The sequence below is a fragment of the Pleurodeles waltl genome, chromosome 3_1 (assembly GCF_031143425.1).
Source record: "Pleurodeles waltl isolate 20211129_DDA chromosome 3_1, aPleWal1.hap1.20221129, whole genome shotgun sequence".
NCBI lineage: Eukaryota > Metazoa > Chordata > Amphibia > Caudata > Salamandridae > Pleurodeles > Pleurodeles waltl.
The window spans coordinates 1,562,531,106-1,562,555,498 of record NC_090440.1 but is presented as its reverse complement, the minus strand read 5'-3'; the positions used below and the strand labels follow the sequence as shown (position 1 = coordinate 1,562,555,498).

Below are 24,393 nucleotides of genomic sequence, written 5' to 3'. Positions count from 1 at the left end.
CACATCCCTTATCGTATGCCTGGCCATTGTTTTGAAGTGGTGCTATCAGCAACATTCATGTCTATACTGCCCTGTATTTAGAACATCAGTATCTATATTTAAAATGGGGTGATTGGAATATATTCTGCTTTTATGTGTCCATGACCTGTGTATGATAGGCATATATATTATTAATGAGGATGAAGTTCAGTCTGGAAGATGTCATATTATTGTGCACAGTGTGCATATTCACACTTATATGGGTTTTGCTGCCTCCAAACCTCAACCAACTCTGGACTCTGTAGAATTGTTTTTGTCATTTTTGTTTGTAAGTTTGACTGCAGAGTCCTATCTAAGTGACCATTTGTAGTCTTGGCATGTGTATATATACATTTACTAATTAGCCTACAGCTAATTAAACTCCTTGTTATGAATATTGGGGGCTTACGTTCCCAGTATAGTGACATCTGTCATTCAGTTTGCCATGCACTATGATATATCGGCCCTCTGAATAAAGTACCACAGCTTTAACATCATATGGTACTTGTGATGCAATCCAAATTCCCACCCCTCTGGAGTGTGTGCTGAAACAAGCATCATATAATTTACCCTTCCATTTCAGGTGTACCATTTTGGCCTAATCTGCGAGCAGATGGGTCTCCTGAAGGCAAGCTCTTTGAATAACCTGTTTGCATAGGGAGGTTCCCACCCTAGTCCTTTTAGTGTAGTTGTTCAAATGTGAACATTCCAAGCCACTAGTGTTCTTATGTCTCCCATGTCTTAAAACATTTCCAATATTCTCTGTAAGCTTTTATAAACTGCATGCCGGAGCCAGTATGTCACGCTGGCACTCCTCATTTGCCAAAATAAACATTTGAAACTTAAGAAACTCATGGCATCCGGGCCCTCCTCATGGAGCCGTTACCCTTACTCACACAGGGTGTAGGACTCTCTTAAAACTAAGGCCCACCCTCCTCCTTCAGAGCAAATGTGACGTCACAAAACTGTCTTAACAACCTAGGTTAGCGAGGCCCTATCAGGCTAGTGTCAGTGTGTCCCTCCCGTCCCTTGTTACTGTGCTGATCTAGCGCCCGGAACCTCTCTTCCTATCGAGAATTTGCAAAGTTGGATCCTTGTGCCTATGTCTAATGGCAATCAGTTTGCACTCTGTCCAAGCAGGAAACCTCACTCTAGTCAGGGCAATGGAGATACACACTTAAGATAACCCCTGCTCACCCCCTTGGTAGCTTGGCACAAGCAGTCAGGCTCATCTCAAAGGCAACGTGTAAAGTATTTGTACCAAAATACACAGTAAAACTGTGAAAACACTGCAAAAAGATACCACACCAGTTTAGAATAATACCCAATATTTATCTAAATCAAACAAGACCAAAATGACAAAAACCCAACATACGCAAGTAAAGATATGAATTTTAAATGAGTCTTACTCCATAGAAAACAATGGATGCGTTGACGTTACACAGATTACCTCGTCTGCGTCAAAAATAAAGCGCATGCCGGAAAAGCCAGAGATGCGTTGATTCCTTACTCACAAGTGAGCCCGTGCGTCGTCAGGTAGGCGATGTCATTTTTCTGTTGGATACAACTACCTATGGATTCCTCACCTTATGAATTCTCTCAGTGCGCCAGCATTCAATGGAAATTTTCTTCCTAGCTCCCCACATCAACGAGGACGTCACAGTTGTACTGCTCCACACGCGTCTATGTATGACGTCATCGTGGCAATAAGAAGTCCTCGCCGGCGTGCAGAGGAATTGTTGTAGAGCGTTACAATGTCTCCACCGAACAAATCTGCATTTAAGCCTTGTAATGAAAGCGGGGGTCGCATGTCAATGACGGATCCTCATGAAAATTACTTGGTGCCTGAGTTCAGACCATGACGTGGAGGAGTGCATGTCATGCCAGCGGATGAACCCGAAGGCCTTGAAAGAAAGAGAGGCTAAAGCTAAGAAGGAGCAGAGAGGTCACCGAAGATCAAAGGTGAGGGAGTCATCATCGCATAGATCCTCGAAGTCGCATAAGAAGTGGCGCCGAAACGAATCCCAACGTTGTTCTTCCAGAGATCGGCCTCGGTCCCCTCTGAGATGGCGCCGCACGGCGTGGGAGATCAGCCCTACGGTGTCTCCTCAGTCTCGGAGGCCACAGGCTCCTCCTGCGCCGACTTTGATTGAAATCTCCGAGACCCTGAAGAGCCCTATGGCTCAGTTTTCTCCTGGGTCTAGTCATGATCAGGAGTCGGATCTGCAGGTATGAGTCGTTTCAGACACCTCAGGAGAAGCAAAGGTTTCCTGCCTTCCCAGCTACGGGAGCGGATCCTTCAGTGTTCCTCAATGCTATGTTTAGCATATTTAACAGAGGTATGGTCCCTTCTGGTGCACCTGCTGGTACCACGGGTCTGTTGGCATTCACGCTGGGTTCACCCGTGCCGTACAAGCAGGCGTCGTTTGTACCCTTTTTCCCTGGTCAAGGGACTGGCTAGGTGCAGATGACTTAACCTCCTCTACACCGGATGATGGTGCCGACAGCACTGACGGAGTCTATACCGATGCCGGATGGATCCCAATCAACCCAGTGTCTCACCTCTGTCTACTCCGCTGAAGCGTCCTTCTACTTTGAAACTGGCGTTGTTGATATCGGCTAATTCTCTGTCGATACTGTTTTGGAGTCCAGGCTGAGATTGAGAAGGAGGGTCTTGAGACTCTTGGAGGAGCAAGAATATCAACAACAGCTGTTGGAGGAAGGGTAAATTGCTGAGCCTTTAGGTGAATTTCAGGGCCTAGATTCTGCTAGTGGTCTGGATACATCCCCTAAGTGAGATTTCTCATCCCCTGGAAGAGAACTTACAACAGAGGCAGCTTCTTACCACAGTGTGATAAGAAAGGCTGCTGAGATTTGGACCTACCATTACCGACATCGGAGACAAAAACAAACATTTCAACTGAGGTATTGCATCCATCGGCTATGTTCTCTGAGCCTCTCCTCCCTTTTAATGTTGCCCTTACTGAGCCCATTTTAGAACTTTGGAGGAAGCCTGTCACGCCTCCAGCGGTTTCCAGGACTGTGGCTAGGAGATACAGAGTTGCTGCAGGAGATCCGCAGTTTCTGTCACAACAACCAACACCTGAGAGCTTGGTGGTGCAAGCCTCTTGTTCTGCACAATCTGCTCCTGGTTCGTTCCTTGTGACTCCATCTGACAGGGAATCTAAGCTTCTGATGGATACAAATACCTGTGGATTCCTCACCTAATGAACTCTCCCAATGCGCCAGCATTCGACGAAAATTTTCATCCCAGCTCTGCACGTCGACGAGGACGTCACAATTGCCAGACTCCCACGTGACGCATGGCCTTGAAGTCTGTCAGTGCTACGTGTGTGCTGGGGAGGTATATCCATGCCCTGATGGACTCGGCAAGAGCTGTTGTGCCGAGATTGCCTCAGGATGTGCAGGGGCATTTTGATGAACTCCTGCTGGACAGTCAAGCAGCAGCAATGCAGATCATTCAGTCTGGCTCGAACACTGCAGATTCGGTTGCCAGGGCTATGGGCAATTCTGTAGCAACCAGGAGGCATGCGTCGCTCAGAGGTTCTGGTTTCTCCTCTGATGTTCAGGCTACGCTAATGGACCTTCCTTTTGATGGCGAGAAGTTGTTTGGGACCAAAGCCGACTCAGCTTTGGAATGATTTAAAGAAAGCAGGGCTACTGCAAAATCTTTGGGACTCCAAGCTTCGTTGTCTGCACCCTTTAGGTTTTTTAGAAGATTCCGGGGTTTTGGCCGTGGGTCCTCTTTTCGTGGAAGGCCACAATCCAGCGTTTAGCAGCCTGCCAACCCTCTTTACAGATTTTATGGGGGATGTGGGAGGATTAGAATGCGAGGAGCCACTCAGCAGCCTTCCACTTCATTCTCTTCCTCTGGGGGAGCCCATCAAGGAAAGCAGCCCTAGTTTTCCCTCCATATTCCAACATATTTTACCCATAAGGGAAAGGCTGTTTCATTTGCTCCATGAGTAATCACATCGGGCTCTTGGGTGCTGAATATAGTGGGAAAAGGTTACGCCCTTCCTTTTTGTGAGTTTCCCCCTCCCATCTCTCCCAGTCATTCGTTTTGCATTGAAGGTGATCTCCTGTTGCTTCAGCAGAAGGTACTAGTCCTTTTGTTAAAAGGTGCAGTGGAGTTGGTTCCAGAGCAGGAGAAGGGTCAGGGATGTTATTCAAGGAATTTCCTGATTCCCAAGAAAGATGGTCGATTGAGGCCTATCCCGGGTATGTGGATTTTGAATTGGTTCCTCAAACAGGAGAAGTTCAAAACGCTGACCCTAGCTCAGGTGCTTCTTGTATTGAACAAAGAAGACTGGATGTTGTCTATCAACTTGCAGAATGCTTATTTTCATATCTCTATTCTGAAGTCGCACAGGAAATATCTCCGGCTTGTGGTAGGGTCGCAACACTACCAGTTTGCGGTTCTTCCTTTTGGTCTTACTTCCGCACCTCGAATCTTCACGAAGGTGATGGTAGTGGTTGCAGCGGATGTCAGAAGGTAGGGAATATCTGTATTCCCTTACCTGGACGATTGGCTGATCAAAGCCAGGTCCCCAGAGCTCGTGCTGCAACACATGCAGGTGACAATCCAGTTGTTCAACCTGGGCTTTACAGTAGATGTGCCCAAATCTCACCTGGAGCCCTCTCAGCACCTCTTGTTCATAGGGGCAGTACTGGACACAGCATTGAATCGGGCCTACCCTCCTCCTCAGAGGATTCAGGACATTCAGGCGCTGATTCCAATGTTTCAGAATGGAGCACCTGTTCCAGTCCTCAAGGTCCTACGTCTGCTCGGTCTGTTCGCTTCCTGCATTCCATTGGTCACTCATGCATGTTGGCACATGAGGGTCCTCCAGTGGTGCCTCCGCAAGCAGTGGTTTCAACACCGGGGATCTCGAGGAGTCTGTAATAATCTCCAGAGATGCTGCAGTGGATCTACAATGGTGGGCTGTGGATGGCAACCTTTCCCAAGGAAGGCTGTTTTGTCTACCACCTCCGGCGGCCACGGTCTTAATGGATGCTTCCACTCTAGGATGGGGAGCTCATCCGGGGGACCTGGAGATCAAAGGTCATTGGTCTCCAGTGGAATAGATGTTTCACATCAATATGTTAGAATTACGGGCAATATGTCTGGCTCTCAAGGCCTTCCTCCCGTCCCTTCGCAGTCAGTCAGTTCAAGTCTTGACGGACAACACTACCGCAATGTGGTACATCAACAAGCAGGGAGGAGTAGGGTCGTACCTTCTCTGCAGGGAGGCTCTGCAGCTCTGATCCTAGGCACAGGACCATTGGATTTGCATAGTAGCAAACCATCTGGCCGGAGTATGTGCGGACAGTCTCAGTTGGCATTTCTCGGCCGATCACAAGTGGCGTCTCTATCCAGACCTGGTTCTTCACACCTTCCAGATGTTGGGATTTCCACAGATAGACCTGTTTACCACTCAGGAGAGCGCGCATTGCCTGTCGTTCTGCAGCCTCCAGTATACGGTGCAGTGGGTGTTGGGGGACGCGTTTCAGTTGTCTTGGTGCGACCAGTTACTTTACCCGTTTCCCCCCCATGCCTTTGATTCCTCGAGTTCTGAGGAAGATTCGCCAAAATCGGGCTCAAGTCATTTTAAAAGCCCTAGATTGGCCAAGAAGGGTGTGGTACACAAACCTTCTCAAACTCTCACAACTTCTCCAACCTACATGCCTGGAGATTGAACAGGGCAATTTGAGTTCTTTTTCTCTCCCTCCAGAAGTGGTGGATGTTATTTTATCGGCCAGGTGACACTCCACCAAGACAATTTATGCTGGCAGATGGGTGAAATTTGCGGCTTGGTGTGGCGAGAGACGAATTGATCCCTTAAAGGCCCATTTGTCTGATGTTTTGCTTTTTGCTCTTTCCCTGGCACAGGGGGGGTAGTGCAGTGATGACAGTGAAGGGCTATTTGTCAGCACTGTCTGCCTTCCTGATCAGCCCTCCTTATTTAAGTCCCCTTTAGTTAGGCTCCTGAAAGGATTAACTAACAAGTTTCCTCCCACTCCTTTTGTAATGCCTCCGTGGGATTTGAATTTAGTTCTTACCTTTTTAATGGGTTCACTGTTCGAGTCTAAGCATTCTTGCCTGTTGAGACTTTTAGTTCTAAAAACAGTTTTCCTCACAGCCATCACGTCTGCTAGACGTGTGAGTGAGCTTCAGGCTCTTAGTGTGAAACCTCTTTTTACAACCTTTCATGCTGACAAGGTGGTGCTGAGAACGAGGGCTGTTTTCCTTCCTAAAGTAGTCACTCGCTTTCATCTGGGATAATCTATAACACACTCATCCTTATACCCTCCTCCCCATCCTTCAAAGGAGGAGGAAAGACTGCACAGCTTGGATCTAAGAAGGGCTCTGAGTTTCTACATTGAGAGGACAAGAGACTTTAGAATTGATAATCAACTCTTCGTTGGATATGACGGCAAGATGAAGGGCAAAACCGTCCACATGAGAACCCTTTCAAGGGGTGTCATTCTTTGCATAAAGATATGTTATTTTCTAGCAAAGAAGGTTCCTCCTGAAGGTATTAGGGCCCATTCCATTAGGGCTAAGTCTGCCACTTCGCTTTAGCTAGAGGTTTGCCAGTTGTTGATATTTGTAAGGCAGCAGCTTAGGCTTTCCTCCACACTTTCGCAAAGCATTATTGCTTAGACTCGGAAGTTAGGAGAGATGGTCATTTTGCATGTTCTGTTTTGCAGGACTTCTTGGTTTGACCAGTCGGGCACCCACCTCCAAGTGCAGGACAGCTTTGGGATTCTATTCATAAGGTGAGGAATCCACAGGTAGTTGTATCCATCAGAAGAACAAGTTACTTACCTTCGGTAATGCTTTTTTTGGTGGATACAGTAGCTACCTGTGGACTCCTCACAGTCCCACCCGCCTCCCCATTGCCTGTCTGGTCATACCAAGACTTCTTTTTATTATAAATGTATATATATATTTTGGGTGTTTCTATATTAACAGATATTGTGGTATATATTTGTATTTGGATTGGCATATATATTGTTCTTGTGAGGTTGGTATTCACCTGTTCGCCTCAAAGGCACGTAAGAAATGGTGAAACTGACGTCAGCATGCCAGCTAGGACTCTTTTGCCACGATGATGTCAGACAGAGTCGAATGTGGAGCCGTGCAATTGTGAGGTCCTCGTCGACGTGGGGAGCTAGGAAGAAAATTTCCTTTGAATGCTGGCGCATTGGGAGGATTCATCAGGTGAGGAATCCACAGGTAGCTACTGTATCCACTAAAAAAAGCGTTAGCAAAGGTAAGTAACTTGTTCTTCTATCCCATAAGAGAGTGATGCATCAATTTCTGGCCGGGCATCTCGGGTCCAGGCATGTTCATATCAGTTTTGACGCCCAGCGATGTTGCGTGACAAATCCGGCCACATGAGGACAAGAATCTGTGTGGGTGGGATTTGCGTTGATTTCAGCAGCGGCAAGTGGATGTTGTTTCTCCAGCTGCGATGCAGGTGATGCATCGATTTCCCAGCCGCGATGCAGGTGGTACATCAATTTCTCAGCCGCAATGCAGGTGGGTCATCAAACTTTTCCCCACATGCTCATGTGCGTGGATTTCCACCTTTGTTCCACCAGCTTCACCTTTCAAGGGCCCAGGGATTGGATAAGGCATCACTTGGCAGGGTAGGAGCCTCATCAGAAATTCCAGGCGCTGGCAGAGGGACGTCTTTGATGGCCCTGGGGCTTCAAAAAAGGAGGCAAGATATTAGAGACACTTGACAAGCAGGGAATATACCACAAACCCCAGGTAGAAGCAGTAACTGCAGGCCAACCCAGCAAAGCACATTCACATGCAATGGGTCAGTACTCCTCCTCCAGCTCTTCTACTTGGCAGAGGTTCTTCTTGAGACCAGAAGTAATCTAGAAATCTGGGGTTTTGAGTCCACTACTTAAAACCCTTTCTGCCTTTGAAGTAGGCAAGCTTTGAAGGAAAGTCTCTCTTGTTCACAAGATTCTGCCTTGCCCAGGCTTGGCCCCAGACACACCAGGGAATTGGTGTGAAGGCAGGCACAGCCCATTCAGGTGTGTTGGCTCCTCCCTCCACTCTAGCCCAGATGACCCATCAGGAAATGCAAGCTACACCCCAGCTCACTTTGTGTCACTGTCTAGTGGAGATTCAAAATAGCCCAACTGTTAGTCTGACCCAGACAGGGAATACACAAGCAGGTAGTCACAGAATGGTTTAAGCAGGAAAATACCCACTTTTTTAAAAGTGGTATTTTCAAACTGACAGTTGAAAAACAAACTTATTTCTGTCTGCTTCCAAAGGGAAACTGCACTTAAAAGTGTTGTGTAGCCATATTAGCTATACTTTTATACACATTATCTTAGCAAAACTAGGCCTGCCGCTGTGCACTTTAACCTAGATATGACGAAGCTAAAATTAAACATATTATTTTATTTTAACAATAGCTACAGTTGCGGTCTTGTTTTATTTTCCCTGTCTAGCTGTTCTTAGCCTAGGTCAGCACTGCGTTCTTAAACAAGACATTTCTTTCACTCTGAGCTTTTCTCAAGGCTGCAGTAAGATAGGTTACCAGCAGAAGCGGTATGCTTTGTCTCCAATGTTCACAGAAACATACACACTCTTATGTGTGGATCCTTTCTTGGAACATCAGCTGTTTTATTATAAAAACACTACTTTGACCCATGTACGTTAGAGGGAGATTCCAGCCAGATGACCGCAACTGTATGCTGATTGTTGAGTGTTTTGCTGCAGCGGTATATGTAGACTACAGGCCTCTTGCTTCAGGTATGAGGGATGATGTCTTCCCAGGGGGAACCTGAAGGGCAGAACTATAGCTTAACATGCGGTGCTCTAACATACCCTAGGTAGGAACTATTCCTAACAACCGTAGTAACAACATGGTAGCGTTATTTTTGTGTTTTACTCTCCTTGTCACAATTTTAATCCTGTCATGCTTCATCGTCCTAGTTATTGCAATACATGTTTTATTATCTAAGATGCAGTTACTTCCATAAAAACCTTATTGAACTATACTCTGCCTCTGATTGTCTTTGCATATGTGAGACTAATGTAACTGAGGGAAACGGATGAGATCTGAGTGACCACGATTTCCCTGAGTAGTCATTTGTGTCATGCGCCCGGTTGCCCAGTCATCCCTGTTCTTAGGTGGACATGAGGCACTGCTAGTTAGCTGGAACAAACCTGGATTAGTCTGACAGGCGTCACGTGGTGCAGGATTAGACCCAGTCCCCCGCAGTACAGGTGATTCTGTTGCCCAAATCCAGTAGCCTCATTAGGATAATGACAACCTACGCGACCGCGCCATGTTAACTTATGAGAGAGATAGGCCTTGCAACAGTGAAAACCGATTGTTGGCAATATTTCACTGTCAGGGCATGTAAAGCACATCAGTACATGTCCCACCTTCAACATACACTGCACCCTGCCCATGGGGCTACCTAGGGCCTACCTTAGGGGTGTCTTACATGTACAAAAAGGGAAGGTTTGGGCCCGGCAAATGGGTACACTTGCCAGGTGGAATTGGCAGTTTAAAACTGCACAGACACTGCAGTGGCAGGTCTCAGCCATGTTTACAGGGATACTCGTGGGTGGCACAATGATTGCTGCAGGCCCACTAGCAGCACTTGATCTACAGGCCCTGGGCACCTCCAGTTCACTCTACTAGGGACTTACTAGTAAATCAAATATGCCAATCCGGGAAAAGCCAGTTACACATACAATTTACCCATAGATCAGTTGCACTTTAGCACTGGTCAGCAGGGGTAAAGTGCCCAGGTTACCAAAACCAGGAAAAACAAAGTCCAGCACACAGTCAAAACATAGGAAGTAGAGGCAAAAAAGAGAGGGGAGGCCACGCCAAGGATGCCAGGTCTAACACCCCAGATGCAGTCAAGGTACCACTACTCCATCCCTGTCACTGGTAGACCTCTCCAGTGTTCCCAAACACCTTTTTGTATACTGTTCTGTGGCTTTTATATTTTAGACCCCTGATGCTTCATTTCCAAGATTAAAAAACGGTCTTAGTGTGATACACTACTCTGAAGAGTCTAATGAAATAATTGCCTCAAAAAGGAGGATAACATTCATACAAAGAGATTGGGATTTTATTTGACCCATGGTTGCTAAATGACTTTCTGTTTCCCAACAACTCTCCTATGACATAATGCAACTGATTGATCTGCCCAGGATCTACAAAGGACTGGGTGAAACGAAGGACCAGCATTTTGTCGCATTCTTATATTCATCCACCTCACTCATTGTGGTCGAACATTCATCCATGCTCTTGTCTTACCTTTTTTTTAAACATTTTTTTTTTATAACTAGGCAATATATATTCCTTCAGTTACAGATATTCTTCTTGTGCTTAACTCCTTTGCCTGGTTGGGCAACTCTACTAAGCTGAAAAGGGAACTGCATCATTCTTTGCAAGTATTTTCAAACAATCTACCCCCTTACTAGATAGTTATTTCGTTTCGAATGCGACGTGCCTGAACTAATTCTACCACGATAGAACATTTTGCCTTCCACTCTGCTTCAGAATTTGTTTCCAAGGAGTATAACTGCCTCATTCATTCCCTTGCTTTGATCCCGAAAGATACTTCTACCAAAAGACTGTTTGAACAAGTAACCTTTTTTTTAGGCTCTATGTATATAACAATTCCAGTTACGTCCATACTCTGAGAGTCAGCTGGGTTAGTTGTGAGCGGGGCTAGAGGAGTTTGTGATCCCTCAAATAAAAGTAATAGACTAGTAAATAATTTACCCTGCCTACATTCTGTCCCTACTTACGGACGTCAATCAGATCCTTATAGGCCCCAATGTAGATGATGTGAGTGAAGTGCTGGAGAATCAGAAATAAATGTACCATTTAACTGACGTAACTGTGCTGCAAAAAAGCAAGGTTTCTTGGATCACTTTGCCTTAGCGATTGCTAGATTTAGTATTCTATATAATCGGGGGAGGATGATCCCATAGGTTGCAGAGTATCAAACATGCAATTGCATTCTTTACAAGTTGAAGCCGGCTCTAGTCATCATAACCGCCTGGTGATCCTTTTCCTGATTAACCTGTCGGAGGGGAGGAGTAACTTTGTGTAAAAAAATGAAGAGGGCAGAAACAAAAATACGTGTATCCCACGTTAGTAAACCGGCTAGGAAAGTAGGAGTTTCTTCCTGAATGCCTGCCTACATACCAGGCAGGGGGCTTGACCCACATCAGAGGGACCACTAGTTGAGAATCCTAGACTTTAATGTTTCCTCTTGAAGTTCTGAAGAGATATTTAACTACCCAGGAAAATAGTTTAAAACTTTTCTTGGTGCTTCAGTATATCTGGTTAACAACATGGCTGCATTTGTTTTACAGTATAACCTCTAGTATATTACATTTCAGAAATTGAAAATGTTAATTCTGTTTTTTGTTAAACACAGGACTAAAAACAGCTCTTGTTGAGCGAGATGATTTTGCATCAGGGACTAGCAGCAGAAGTACAAAATTAATACATGGCGGGGTAAGGTATCTTCAGAAGGCCATCATGAGGTTGGATCTCGAGCAGGTAATTCATGTTATTCTTATTAGACGAAATTAATATGAAGCATTTTGCAATATAGTTTGGACTTGTAGAATATTAATGATGCTTCTTAACTGTTTAGGAGTGTGAGTATATTGGGCCCATCTTATTTGTCCACCTTTCCCCATATGTGGAGGAACATATTTAAGAGAAAAATATGACTCTAGGGTAGTGTGTAACATAGATTTGGCAAATGAAGCAAAGCTGCTATGTATTATAGTATACCGAAATGCAATGCAATCTAAATTTACTCAGACATCTTCTGTTAAACAATACTCAATTTTAAATAGTTTTACACAACTAAATAAATAGATCATTGATGGGTACATTTAGTACTTTGTGATGACTATAATTGACAGTTGCCAGCCTTTTGTAAGTGTGCGCTTTATTCTTTAACTCTCTGTACTGGTATTTTTAGCAAATAACCCCATCTACAGCCAGCAGCTGGCAAGGTTGCAAAAACAAAAAAAAAACGATGTGGGTGGAGAACAAAGAAGAAAACAAATTAAAAACAAATAACACCCAAGTCACAAACAATACGGTCCCTTGCCCATTCCCATTCCCAGAGTATGTCCAGTTATGTTACTGTAATACCCTCTCCCCATCTTCTCTCCCCATCCCCCTAAGGTTCTCCAGCTTTATTCAGTGGTGCTGCAAGCCTATTGAGGACTCAGCTAACAGTATGCAAGGCGTCTGAGGGTTGATTTTGAGTAATCCTGAGTACTCTTGTATATCTAGGGCACAATATTATTCTAAAGTTTCTAGCTAAGAGTGAGTTACAGGAGTCCCATACTTTTTCGAAGTGGTCTAGTTTATGGTCTAGGGCTGAAGAGATTTTCTCCATCCCCAGGAGGTTCAATCGTTTACAAAACCAGGATCAGTGTTCTGGGATGCAGGCAGATTCCTAAAACGCTGTGATATCTTGGTTGACAGCACATAGAGCTAATGTCATTTCTTTGCTACTGTGAGATCTTGTACGGTATGTCTGTCTAAGCGGCCAAGGATAAAGTAAGGTGGGAACTGCAGTATGTCAGTGTTAAAAACTGTATTGATGTTGGGCAACACTTTCTATCAATATTGGTTCAGTTTCAGACAGCTCCATAATGGAGACAGGGTTATTTTGCATGCTCTTTCACAAATCTGCCAGCATTTCGCTGACATCCTGGGATTCCATGTGTTGATGCATACAGAGGGTGTTGTATCAGTATGGTGCATTTTTCTTTTTAAAAGTGTGCGATTAAACCAATATTTGACTTGCTCTGTGAGTACCAAGACTGAAGGAAAAAAACTACCAGCTCTTCAACATCCTCATTAGATTAGGATCCTGAGTGTAGCCACAAGTTTGAAAACTTATGGACATTTTTTGAGAAGTAAAGGGCAAACATTGTGATTATGCATGGCTAGCATTTGTTTTGGTGCACCTGGATTCAATACTCCTTTTCGCAAGCTTTGTTCCTTCCAACCTAAGGGATGTACCCAGTCCTATAGGCAACAGAGTTTTTGATGATAGAAGTTCTTCTTTTAAACTCCACCTTAGTTGGAAAAAAAACGTTGAGGTCTGTGGTCCTGCCTATGGGATAATACATGAGCTGGGATTCAAGTTTCTTTGAAAAGAACAGTTTAATCCAATAGTAAAACCCTCAACAGGGTAAGAAGGAGAGGATGGACTGGTAACCTCCTCCGCCAGGATCCAACTGTTGCTGTCAGTAAGCAGAGAATCCCCAACACATTCCTGTAGGAAGCGGGTTCCTGGTTGCGGTGCCCTCCTGCTTTTTGCCTGTTTTTTTGCTGCAACTTTGACAGAAGTGCACTGGGTTCCTGCTAACCAGGCCCCCCAGTGCCAGTGTTCATTCCCCAAACAAGACACCTGGTCACTATCGGCACTGCGGACACCCGAGGCTCCATCATTGCCGTCGGCTGAAAGGTTGATGAGATCGGCACCGCAGTTCTAGAAGGCAACGTCATCAGAACCGCAGGTCTCCGAGGTGACGTCATTGACGCCGAACCGGCACCCTCAGCCGGATAGAAGGGCATAAATGGCGCCGCCTTGTAAGAAGCCGGGGAGCCCAACAAAAATGCTAAAGGACCTGTGGGACCAGGCGGTGCACCAGCAGGGGCCATAGCATTAAACATTGAAAACAGCATTTAAAAATGCCGCCGGATCCGCTCCCGCAGCCGGGAAGGCAGGATACCGCTGGTCTCCATGCTGCACCTGCACTTGCTGAGCATCTGAATCCTGTGCCATAGGTGAAAAGCGAGGACTCTCTGGAGGAGCGGCCACCTCGAAGACCGACGGCGCCGGAGAAGCCTGAGGGCACGGAGGTTGTGGAGTCACAGTCAGACTAACCTCCCACGTCGCGCCGATATGGAGACCTGGACCTTGAACGGCTCCGAGCGACGCTGAGAGTCATGACGACGTTGCCTCTTGTGTTTCTTCGACGAAGTGTGAGAAGAGGACCTATGATAACTTTTATGTCCTTTCTTCGCCTTAGCCAAAAAGAGTTTGGCCTCCCTCTCCTCCAGAGCCTTAGGGTTCATGTTCTGGCAGGATACACACTCGTCGACGTCATGCTCAGAGCTCAAACACCAAAGGCAATCATCATGAGGGTCAGTGACCGACATGCGGCCTCCTCACTCTTGACATGACTTAAATCCTGGCTTCCTAGGAGGAGACGTTGTAACCAGAAACAAGATTGTAACCAGAAACAAGATGGAACACCTTCAACAGTAGCGAGAGCTAGGAGAAAACAGTTAGCGTCGAAGGCACTGGAGAAAAGGGAACTGATGTCAGCACGCCGGCGAGGACCTCTTATTGGCACGGTGACCTCAGATGGAGTCGCGTGGAGCTGTGCAGTTGTGACGTCCTCGTCGCCGTGGAGAGCTGGGAAGAAGATTTTCCGTCGGATGCTGGCTTGGGAGAATTCATAAGGTGAGGAATCCACAGGTAGCTAGTGTATCCACCAGAAAAAACGTTACCGAAGGTAAGAAACTTGTTCATTACTTTTATAAATCGGTGCTGGATTTCTTTGAGTTTGTCTCACTGCCTATGTGTGTGCAATAATGCTTAGCACTACCCTCTGATATGCCTAACTGCTCGCCCACATTACCTCATAAGAGAGCATTTGGGGTGTCAGTTGTGCCTGCAGTTCCTTTGGGGTTTGCTTGGACTCCTCACACAGTGTACCTATTTGGTTCATTACATAGTCACCTTCCTACAATTCCTTATTCTAAATGCAGAATACAGTGATGCATACAGTGACAGACATACAATAAATGTACATACAGAGAACAATGCACTCAACTTACTATACCATACTACACACCTTTCCCCTGATAAAGGAAAAGAAGAGAGGAAAGAAGGAAAAAAACAATATCATTAAGTTAGATCATAATCTAACTGGTAAATTAATTAGAAGATCTAGCATTTTGAGAAATCATATGAGACTCTACTTGTGAAGAGTGTTTGTCTTGAAACCCATGATCTTTACTGGAAAAACGGTCAATAGGAGGTTCTGTCCCAACGCACTGATCATCATGATGATCTTGTGGCAAAACAAGCTCAGACGAATCATTTTCTGCTTGGGTATTAGTACCATTGGATAAATACAAATCAGTACATAACATGGAGTCATTATTATTCTCACACACGTTTTTTTTGTAGATTTCGGATTACAAACTGGTGATGGGAACTGAACAATTTGTTCCATCACCCCTTTCCAGACCAGGACACAGAGCTCTTGCCTGTCTCTTAAAACAGGAGCGGAAATTTTTGACTCGCCTTTCAATGTATTGGTCATTTTTTAAAATTAACACCCTGTTACCACTGGAAAGTTCTATTTCTTTCACAGGTGTTCAGACATCAACAATTTCTTTTCTGTACTGCTTGTCTATAACAAACTCTCGTGCACATATCTTTCAAAGGAATGGCAACCTTTTCAACTTGTGACTGGCAAAGCCAGTTTGGCACCAAGTTAGATTTAGGATTTCCTTCCTCTCAAAAGTCTGAAAGGTTATATGCCAGTGTTGGAGTGGGGAAGTATTGAGATATGCCCAAATGTTTTCTTTATGATGGGAACGGATACTTAACCCCGAAGTTAATGCATTTTGTATGCCCCCTTTTAGAAAAACAATTGGTCCTCTCATCCTAACCATTTGCAGTTGGGTGAGGGCGAGGCCAACAAGATGGCCGACCAGTTGCACTGAGTGCGAGCTCCTGGCCTGGTTTCACCATCTTCACTGATCCTGCCTTTTAGACTTTTCATCCTTGGCGTGGTCTCTTAACATTTTCCCTCTGTTCCCCAGGTTGTTGATGTGTCCTGGACTTTTGCTGTTTTTGTTACTCTGGGCACTTTACCACTGCTAACCAGTGCTAAAATGCAAGTGCTCCTTTACAAAATGTGTATGTGTTGGAAAATGGGTTATTGGTAAGGGCAGGTAGGTACCTACACCTAGCAACAAGCCACTAACCTCCCCCTAGGTACAGTTAGGTCTCAGTAAATTAATCCCAGCTCAACCCTTGGTAGCTTGGCAACGAGCGTCAAGGCTTAACTTAGGAGACAGTGTGTAAAGCATTCAAATATCACAAAACAGTAATTAAATAAAACACAGGAAACAGTTTAAAAATCCAAAACCAATTTATAAAAATAGTTTATATTTTTATCTTTAAAATGACACAAAAACGATTAAAATCGGTTCAGGGGTACCGGAGATATGAATTTTTAAAGTATTATTATTTTTCTAGCGCTTAGAAACAAAAAGCGCCAATCGGGTCATCTGGTTGCACCAGGACCGGGACAAAGTCAAAGTTTCAGGCCGACCGCGATGGAGCCCTGCTCGGCTACAAGTCGCGGGAGGCCTCGGTTAAAAAGTTACCTTCTGACTTAGTCTTTATTTTGAAGTTTTTCTTCACCGGGACGAACCTGCCAGTTGAATCCGACCTCCTGGAGCCCTTGTCCTAAAACGCGATGTGGGTTTCCTCGGTGGTGATTTCTACCTTCGGACTTAGTCGTTTTTTCGAGATGAAAATCCTTCGACCGGGGTAAACCTGGATCTTGATCCGACGTCCGTGGAGCCCTTCTCGGATACGATGGCTGGGAGGTCCCGGTCAACTTTTTACGTTCGGACTTAGTCTCTTTTTCGGATGTTTTTCTTTACTGGGACGAACCACGAAGTCAGGCCGGGTCGCGGTTGAGGCAAGCCGGCTAGAATTTCCGCGGCGGGTCGGTCCCTCTCTGGAGCTTTTTTACAAAATTTGTCAAATCTTCTCCAAACTTCTGGGGCTTCACCCAGATGTTCTTTTAAGGTTCTTTTGGGGTCCACAGCTCACCCCAAGGGTCCAGAAGTTCTGTAATGGTCCTTGGGGGGTGCAGACTTCAACTCCCAGAATGCACCTGGCGCAAACTCCTTTTTGGCCACTGGGCAGTGGTCAACTGGTCTCTTTTTTAGGAGTTGGTGCAGGGGACTCTGGATAGCAATTTTTCACCTGTAGCAAACAGGGAGTCCCTCCTTGAACCAGTGGAAGCCAGGCAAAGTCCTTCTTGTGGTGAAGCCCAAGTGTGCAGCTGGTGCAGTCCTTCTGAGTGCAGGGTCCAGGTGCAGGCCAGGGGTCCAGCAGGGCAGTCCTTCTTCTCCTTAAGTTCCTTCTTCTTGAAAGTTGGTGGGGATCTGAGGTGTGGGGGCAGGTCTGCCAGTTTTATCCTTGCTCCTGGGTGAAAAGCAGGGGGGTCCTGGTCCTCCAATCAGGTACAGGGTCGTCCCCCTGTGATGACCACTTCCTGGGAAGTGTGGCAAAAATCCATCCCAAAAGGCAACAGTCTCTAAAAATCCAACATGGCTGAATCTGATTTTTGGAGGTTACATCTGGCTGAGCCTACCCACTGGTGTGGCTAAAAATTATAAACACACCCCTCTCCTGCCCTCTCCTAATCTAATCAAGGGGGCACCTAGCTGTCTGGGGTTGCAGGATGTGGGGGTGTTGCTGGGTGCTCCAGATGTCCTTCTCTGCCTTTGAAGACCAGTTTGGCAGCCCTCCCCCTTCCTGCCTCACCATCTGCTGAGGGGAGATTCTCTCCCCCAAGCACATTCCTTTGTGTGAAGCCAGGCCACTTCACACCTCATCAAAGTCGCCTGGCAGAAGCTGCTGCAGGCTGGCCAATCAGAGCACAGTAGCAAAAACAATGCAGAGCTGAAATTGGCAACTTTTTAGGTAAAGTCTAAACTTTTTACCTGAACAAGTTATATTAAATCCAACAACTGGAAGTTGTGGGATTTATTACAACAATTAATTTGATACCAAATTCTTGGTATGTAACATTTAAGGAGACTTTAAAATTTAAAATAAAGTCTGCCCATTCTAGCCTATGAAGGCCATTTACTTCAATGAGGGAAAAACGAATTTGGCTGTTTTTACCTCACCAGGGTTTATAAATCTATTTTTATAAAGTCCCTGCTTATAGTTACATGGCACCCAGCCCTAGGGGCACATAGGGCACACCTTAGGGGTGACTTATATGTAAAAATAAGGTAGTTTAAGACTTTGGAAGTACCTTTAATTCCAAAGTCGAATTTGCATATAACTTTAATTTAAAAGCAGCCAGCAAGGCAGGCTTGCTTTTAAAATGACACTGGGCACCTCAGCAGTGCACCTAGGTGTGCACCACCTATGCTGTGGTCCCTAAACCTACATGCCCTACCATATACTAGGGACTTATAGGTAGGTTAACTTAGCCAATTATAATTAGCCTAATTTGCATATCCATTTTACACAGAGCACAGGCCCTGGGACTGGTTAGCAGTACCCAGGGCACAGCCAAGAGTCAGTAACCACCAGTACCTATCCAAAAAGAGTGGGGGTGATCAGGCAAAAAAGGAGGACTTTCCTACACTGCCCCCCCAGATGAAAGGTGATGGGTACTAACCAGTACAAAAACAAGGTATACACAGTTCCACAACGTAAGTATAATCAGGAAAACCACATTGGGTCCTGATCTAAGGAAAAGATCGTAAAAAAGAGAGAAGAAAGAAGAAAGAAAGCCAGGTCCCTGGAAAATTAATTATTTTGGAACAAGAGCCCTCACTCACCAAAGGTGACATGCTTCATCCTCGGGCTTTGCTCCACGTCAGGCCGGCGCTGCAATGCCTGACGGGCCCCTCAAGGGGGGCTCTTTGCCGGAGATCTTTTGAGATATATGCCCGGTTTAGAAAGAATAGGGTATAGGATTGGAAAAATTCTATTTAAAAATAACTAGAGGTTAGGCAAATTTTATTAAATAATCCAACCACTGTCATGATTAAAACCAAAGAGCGGGGAGAGAAAAGAACAAGGTCTACGCTCCCCAAAATATTATTCACTTCCTCACTCAATTTGAGGTTAGGAATTGTACGCACAGGATCCCCTGTACGATTCACCAGAAGGTCAACATGTTTCTCGCTATTGATGTCCTATGGATCTAACGCGATTCTTCAGGACCTAAACTACCTAATCCTATGTGTAAATATAACCTATAATAAGGAATATTAGTACAATGCAGGGACCCTCCTCATACTAGTGGATGGGCCGCATCAGGTAAAGCACCAAGTAACGGAGGTCCTACTGAGTTGGGACCTGTCCGAAGTTTGCGGCATCACCTGCCCCGTCTCGGTGTTCCTGGACGGGGCAGGGGAACAATTAATTTGATACCAAATTCTTGGTATGTAACATTTAAGGAGACTTTAAAATTTAAAATAAAGTCTGCCCATTCTAGCCTATGAAGGCCATTTACTTCAATGAGGGAAAAACGAATTTGGCTGTTTTTACCTCACCAGGGCTTATAAATCTATTTTTATAAAGTCCCTGCTTATAGTTACATGGCACCCAGCCCTAAGGGCACATAGGGCACACCTTAGGGGTGACTTATATGTAAAAATAAGGTAGTTTAAGACTTTGGAAGTACCTTTAATTCCAAAGTCGAATTTGCATATAACTTTAATTTAAAAGCAGCCAGCAAGGCAGGCTTGCTTTTAAAATGACACTGGGCACCTCAGCAGTGCACCTAGGTGTGCACCACCTATGCTGTGGTCCCTAAACCTACATGCCCTACCATATACTAGGGACTTATAGGTAGGTTAACTTAGCCAATTATAATTAGCCTAATTTGCATATCCATTTTACACAGAGCACAGGCCCTGGGACTGGTTAGCAGTACCCAGGGCACAGCCAAGAGTCAGTAACCACCAGTACCTATCCAAAAAGAGTGGGGGTGATCAGGCAAAAAAGGAGGACTTTCCTACAGTATGCCTTTGGGTTATCCATGATTGGCATATTTGATTTACTAGTAAGTCCCTAGCAAAGTGCACTGAAGGTGCCAGGGCCTGTAAATCAAACGCTACTAGTGGGACTGCAGCACTGGTTGTGCCACCCACATAAGTAGCTCTGTAATCATGTCTCAGACCTGCCACTGCAGTGTCTGTGTGTGCAGTTTTAACTGTAAATTCGACTTGGCAAGTGTACCCACTTGCCAGGCCTAAACCTTCCCTTTTCTTACTTGTCAGACACCCCTAAGGAAGGCCCTAGGTAGCCCCAAGGGCAGGGTGCAGTGTATGGTTAAGCGAAGACATATAGCAATGTGTTTTATATGTCCTGACAGTGAAATATTGCTAAATTAGTTTTTCACTGTTGCAAGGCCTGTCCTTCTCATAGGTTAACATTAGGGCTACCTTTAAATCTGATTAAACTGTATATTCCCTTTGGGAGTGGATTGACATGTGGAGTTTGGGGTCTCTGAGCATACAATTTAAAAATACATCTTTTAGTAAAGTTGATTTTAAGATTGTGTGTTTGAAAATTCCACTTTTAGAAAGTGAAAAGTTTATTGCTTATACCATTTCTGTGACTCTGCCTGTTTGTGGATTCCCTGTCTGGGTCAGTTTGACAGTTGGGCTGGTTGCACCTCACACTAGACAGTGACACACAGGGAGCTGGGGTGTAGCCTGCATATCCTGATGGGCCATCCGTGCTAGGAGGGGGGAGGAGTGGTCACTCACACCTGAAAGGGCTGTGCCTGCCCTCACACATTGCAGTCTCCAACACCCTGGTGAATGTCTGGGTCCTGGCCTGGGCAAGGCAGGATTTCAGATTCAAAAGAGACTTTCCTTTGAAGTAGGCCTACTTCAAAGGAGAACGTGAGTATAAGAAGGGCACCCAAAACCACAGATTTAGAAACACTTCTGGAAACAAGAGGAACCTCTGCCTGGAGAAGAGCTGAGGAAGAAGAGCTGCCCTGCCTGTGACTGTGCTTTGTGGAGCTATCTTGCAGTTGCTGCTTCTGCCAGAGTAAGAGGGCAAAGACTGGACTTTGTGTGCCTTCCATCTTGAGAAGAAATCTCCAAGGGCTTGATCTAGAGCTTGCCTCCTGTTGTTTGAAGTCTCAGGGACCGCAAAGTCTTCTCTCTGCCAGCACCTGGAGTCTCTGGAGAGACTGCTACTCTGCCCTGTAGTCACCATCCAGTTCCTGGGACCCTGAAAGGAGACGCTGGCAGCCTAAAGACAAGGAAATCCACGCCCTGCGGGGAAAAGATCGACGCAACTCCGATCTGCGGCTGAAAAAACGACGCGCCGCCGGCTCCACAGCTGAGAATCGACCCCCGCAGGAAACGCGTCCGAAAAATCGACGCATGGAGCAGGAGAAACGACGCGCCGCATCGCTGACGGAGGCTGGGAGATCACAACCCGCACAGCAGGGTTTTCGGATCATCGTGCGGCAGTATTTCCGACTCAAGTACTGGTGGGCCTGGAAAAACAACGCAAGGCCTGCCCGGGCCCGAGAGTGCTGACCAGATCGACGCATCCTTCTCCTGCGGAGAGAAGAAACGACGCACCCTGACCCGGCGAAAGGAGAAACAACGCATGGTCCAGCTCGTGAGTGGAATCAACTCATCGCAAGCCCTTTTTGACTCGCCCGTGCTGGGTTATTTTTGACGCACCCGAGGTTCTTTTTCACTCTAACAGTGTTAGTGTGTGTTTAAAACTACTTAAAGACTCTTTTTTTGAATTTTTCTTTAATAACTTGACTTGTGTATTGTGGATTTTTGTCATTTTGGTCTTGTTTTGTTTAGATGAATATTTCCTGTTTTTCTAAACTGGTGCTGTCATTTTGTAGTGCTTTCATTAAGTTACTGTGTGTGTTGATACAAATACTTTACACCTAGCACTGTGAAGTTAAGCCTACTGCTCTGCCAAGCTACCAAGAGGCTAAGCAGGGATTAGCTGAGGGTGATTCTCTTTTACCCTGACTAGAGTGAGGGTCCTTGCTTTAACAGGGGGTAACCTGACTGTCAACCAAAGACCCCATTTCTAACACTGCTGCTATGGTAAACCCACAACACCTGTCACCCCCCCTCCTTGTGTGTGAGGGACAAACAGCTGACGCGTTGGGACTCCTCCCAGCTCCTTTCTGACCCCCCCACCCCAACTGAGACACTGTGAGTTGCGGCCATGTACCATCTGAGCCAAAATGGCAGATGGGACGTCTTACGGGCCCTGAGCCTGTATGTGGCCTGCATTGCCTGGAACTGGGTCCTGGACATTACCTGCAGGGTGGACCGACCTGCAGAGGAGCGCTGCGGGCTACGCGTGACACCCAATGGCCTGCTGCTCTGATTGACGGCAGGCGAGTCCGGAGCCCACCTGTGTTGCTTTGCCATGCTGGCGGGGGCAAAGTGAGGCCTGACCCGCCACTGCGGAGACCGGAGGGTGCAGAGCCCTGCAGTGGGGACCTGGACTGCCCTTCACTGGCCTGAGAAGGGAGCACTGTGGAGGAGCGCTGTTGTGGAGCTGGCTGCCCGACACCGGTCGGGCCAGGATTGCTGCTGGTGGCCCTGCTTCCTGGCCCCTTGGCGCACCATTTATATATGTGCAGTGAGGACCTGAGGGAGAGGATGGGACCCCCCCACCTCAACATTAACTATACTGCAGGTTCCCCTGGAGTGCCACTGCTGGGTGTCCTGCTCCAACCCCCCAGAGTGTTCACAGACATGATGATTAAAGGAGCTGCCGACCCGCGCTGTAGTACACCCTCCTATCTGTGAGAGGCTGTGGTAGTGGGCCTAGATATCACGGAGGCACAGTGGAAGCACCCAAGGACTCCTGGAGGAACGGGCTCGGAGTGCTGAGGGCCTCCCTAAGCTGTACTGGAGTGCCCCCGTGGACTTAGCCTCGTCTCTCCTGTGGAATCAATGCAGTCCGTTCTATGGAATGTGCACTGGAAGAAGGTGGGGTGGCAACTGATGACACTACTAAGTACCTCATTCTCACTGGAGCGCTGGGAAAGTTGCAGCCTGGCTGGCCCATTTGTCAATTTAGGTATAGACACTGAGTGCACATTGTGGGAGACCACGCACCCAAGTGAACAGGAGGGAACCGCTGGTTGCAGAGAAGTGACACCCCCCTTGCTGGAATCCTTTGTCTACAGAGCCATGTGCACCTTTGGAAGTGCTGGTCTCTTCTGTTGTCCCTCGCTGAAGCGGACCCTGGGCTCGACTGACCTGCCTGAATCCCTCATGTGCCATGGGTAAGGACAAGCCAGCTAGAAGTACGCAACACCAAAATAGATCGGTTTACTGGCCTGGGTGCTGGAAGAGGCCTGCAAACGGAACCTGGCGATTGGTCGCAGGACTCACACGAACTGTCAGGTGGGCAAATTTTAACAGCCGTTGAGGCCTCAGGCCTAGCAGTGCAAGTGAAGATCAAAGCTATCGCCTTGGACTTTAACTTTCTAAGATCGGATCTCTGTAAAGTGGCAGAGTGGTCCATCACAACGGAGCAGTAGGGTTCCACAATGCAGGACGAAATGGATGCACTGAAGACCAATGTGGTTGCGCTTGACGCCACATTGCATAGGCTGGAGGCAAGGGTGGAGGACGCAGAAGAAATATCACACAGATGTAATTTGAGATTCCTGGGGCCCCATGGAGGGGCTGAATGGGAGTACCTTGGAGATATTTCTGGAGAGTTGGATCATGGAGACGCTCCCGTTTGTGGCACAGTTGGAGGGCTTTGTGGAAAGGGCACCTAGGTCACTGGCCCCAACGCCGCCATTGGGGATTTGGGGGGCACCCCCAGATCGGTCATTGACAAAATTCTTAAATATAGGGACTGATATGTCATATTACAGAAGGTACCCAAACGTGGTGGCCCGTCCTTTGAAAATCATTTGATATGCATCTTCCTGGACTACACCAAAGCAGTTTAGCTCCACCTGCAATCCTTCATTGGTCAAACAAAAATTGAACGCAATGGGAGTTGAGTATGTGTTGCTTTATCCTGCTGAATTGAATGGGACTGGTTGGAGGTCCGGGAAGGTGATCAGATCCTGGCAACACCCTTAGGGAGTGCCCATGGAGACACCTGGGGGACAGTGGGGCCGGGGACCACAGCGTGGAATAGAGGCATACGACTGGGATGATACAGCTCTAGTGCAAAGGTGGTGCTATGTTTGGATGCCACCCTGAGTTTGGAACAGTAGCGGCAGGAGAGAGCAGAGGCCAGGGCACTGGTGGAGACGGTGACATTCTCCCACATCAGTTTCTGTTCAGGGAGACCATGCCCTGTCCCTTGATGCTGAAAATACTTTGACTTGAATTATGATACAGGGTATCATGATTTGTCAGTACAGATGCAGGGACTATATCCGACGATGGCAAGGAAATTGCAGGAGTGGAGTATTTGATGGAAGATGGTACTGTGCAATGCTGCTTACATGTCCACCTATGTGTGGGAGCACATGTA

General features: G+C 46.5%; 1 protein-coding gene across 1 annotated transcript in view; it reads left to right on the top strand.

Annotated features, from left to right (window-relative positions):
• Positions 1–24,393, top strand: part of GPD2 (glycerol-3-phosphate dehydrogenase 2) — a 1,016,859-nt gene that overhangs the window by 390,056 nt on the left and 602,410 nt on the right. The window contains exon 4 of the mRNA XM_069225155.1: positions 11,491–11,615. Within this exon, the coding sequence (XP_069081256.1) occupies positions 11,491–11,615 (125 nt within the window). The remainder of the gene's footprint in view (positions 1–11,490; positions 11,616–24,393) is intronic.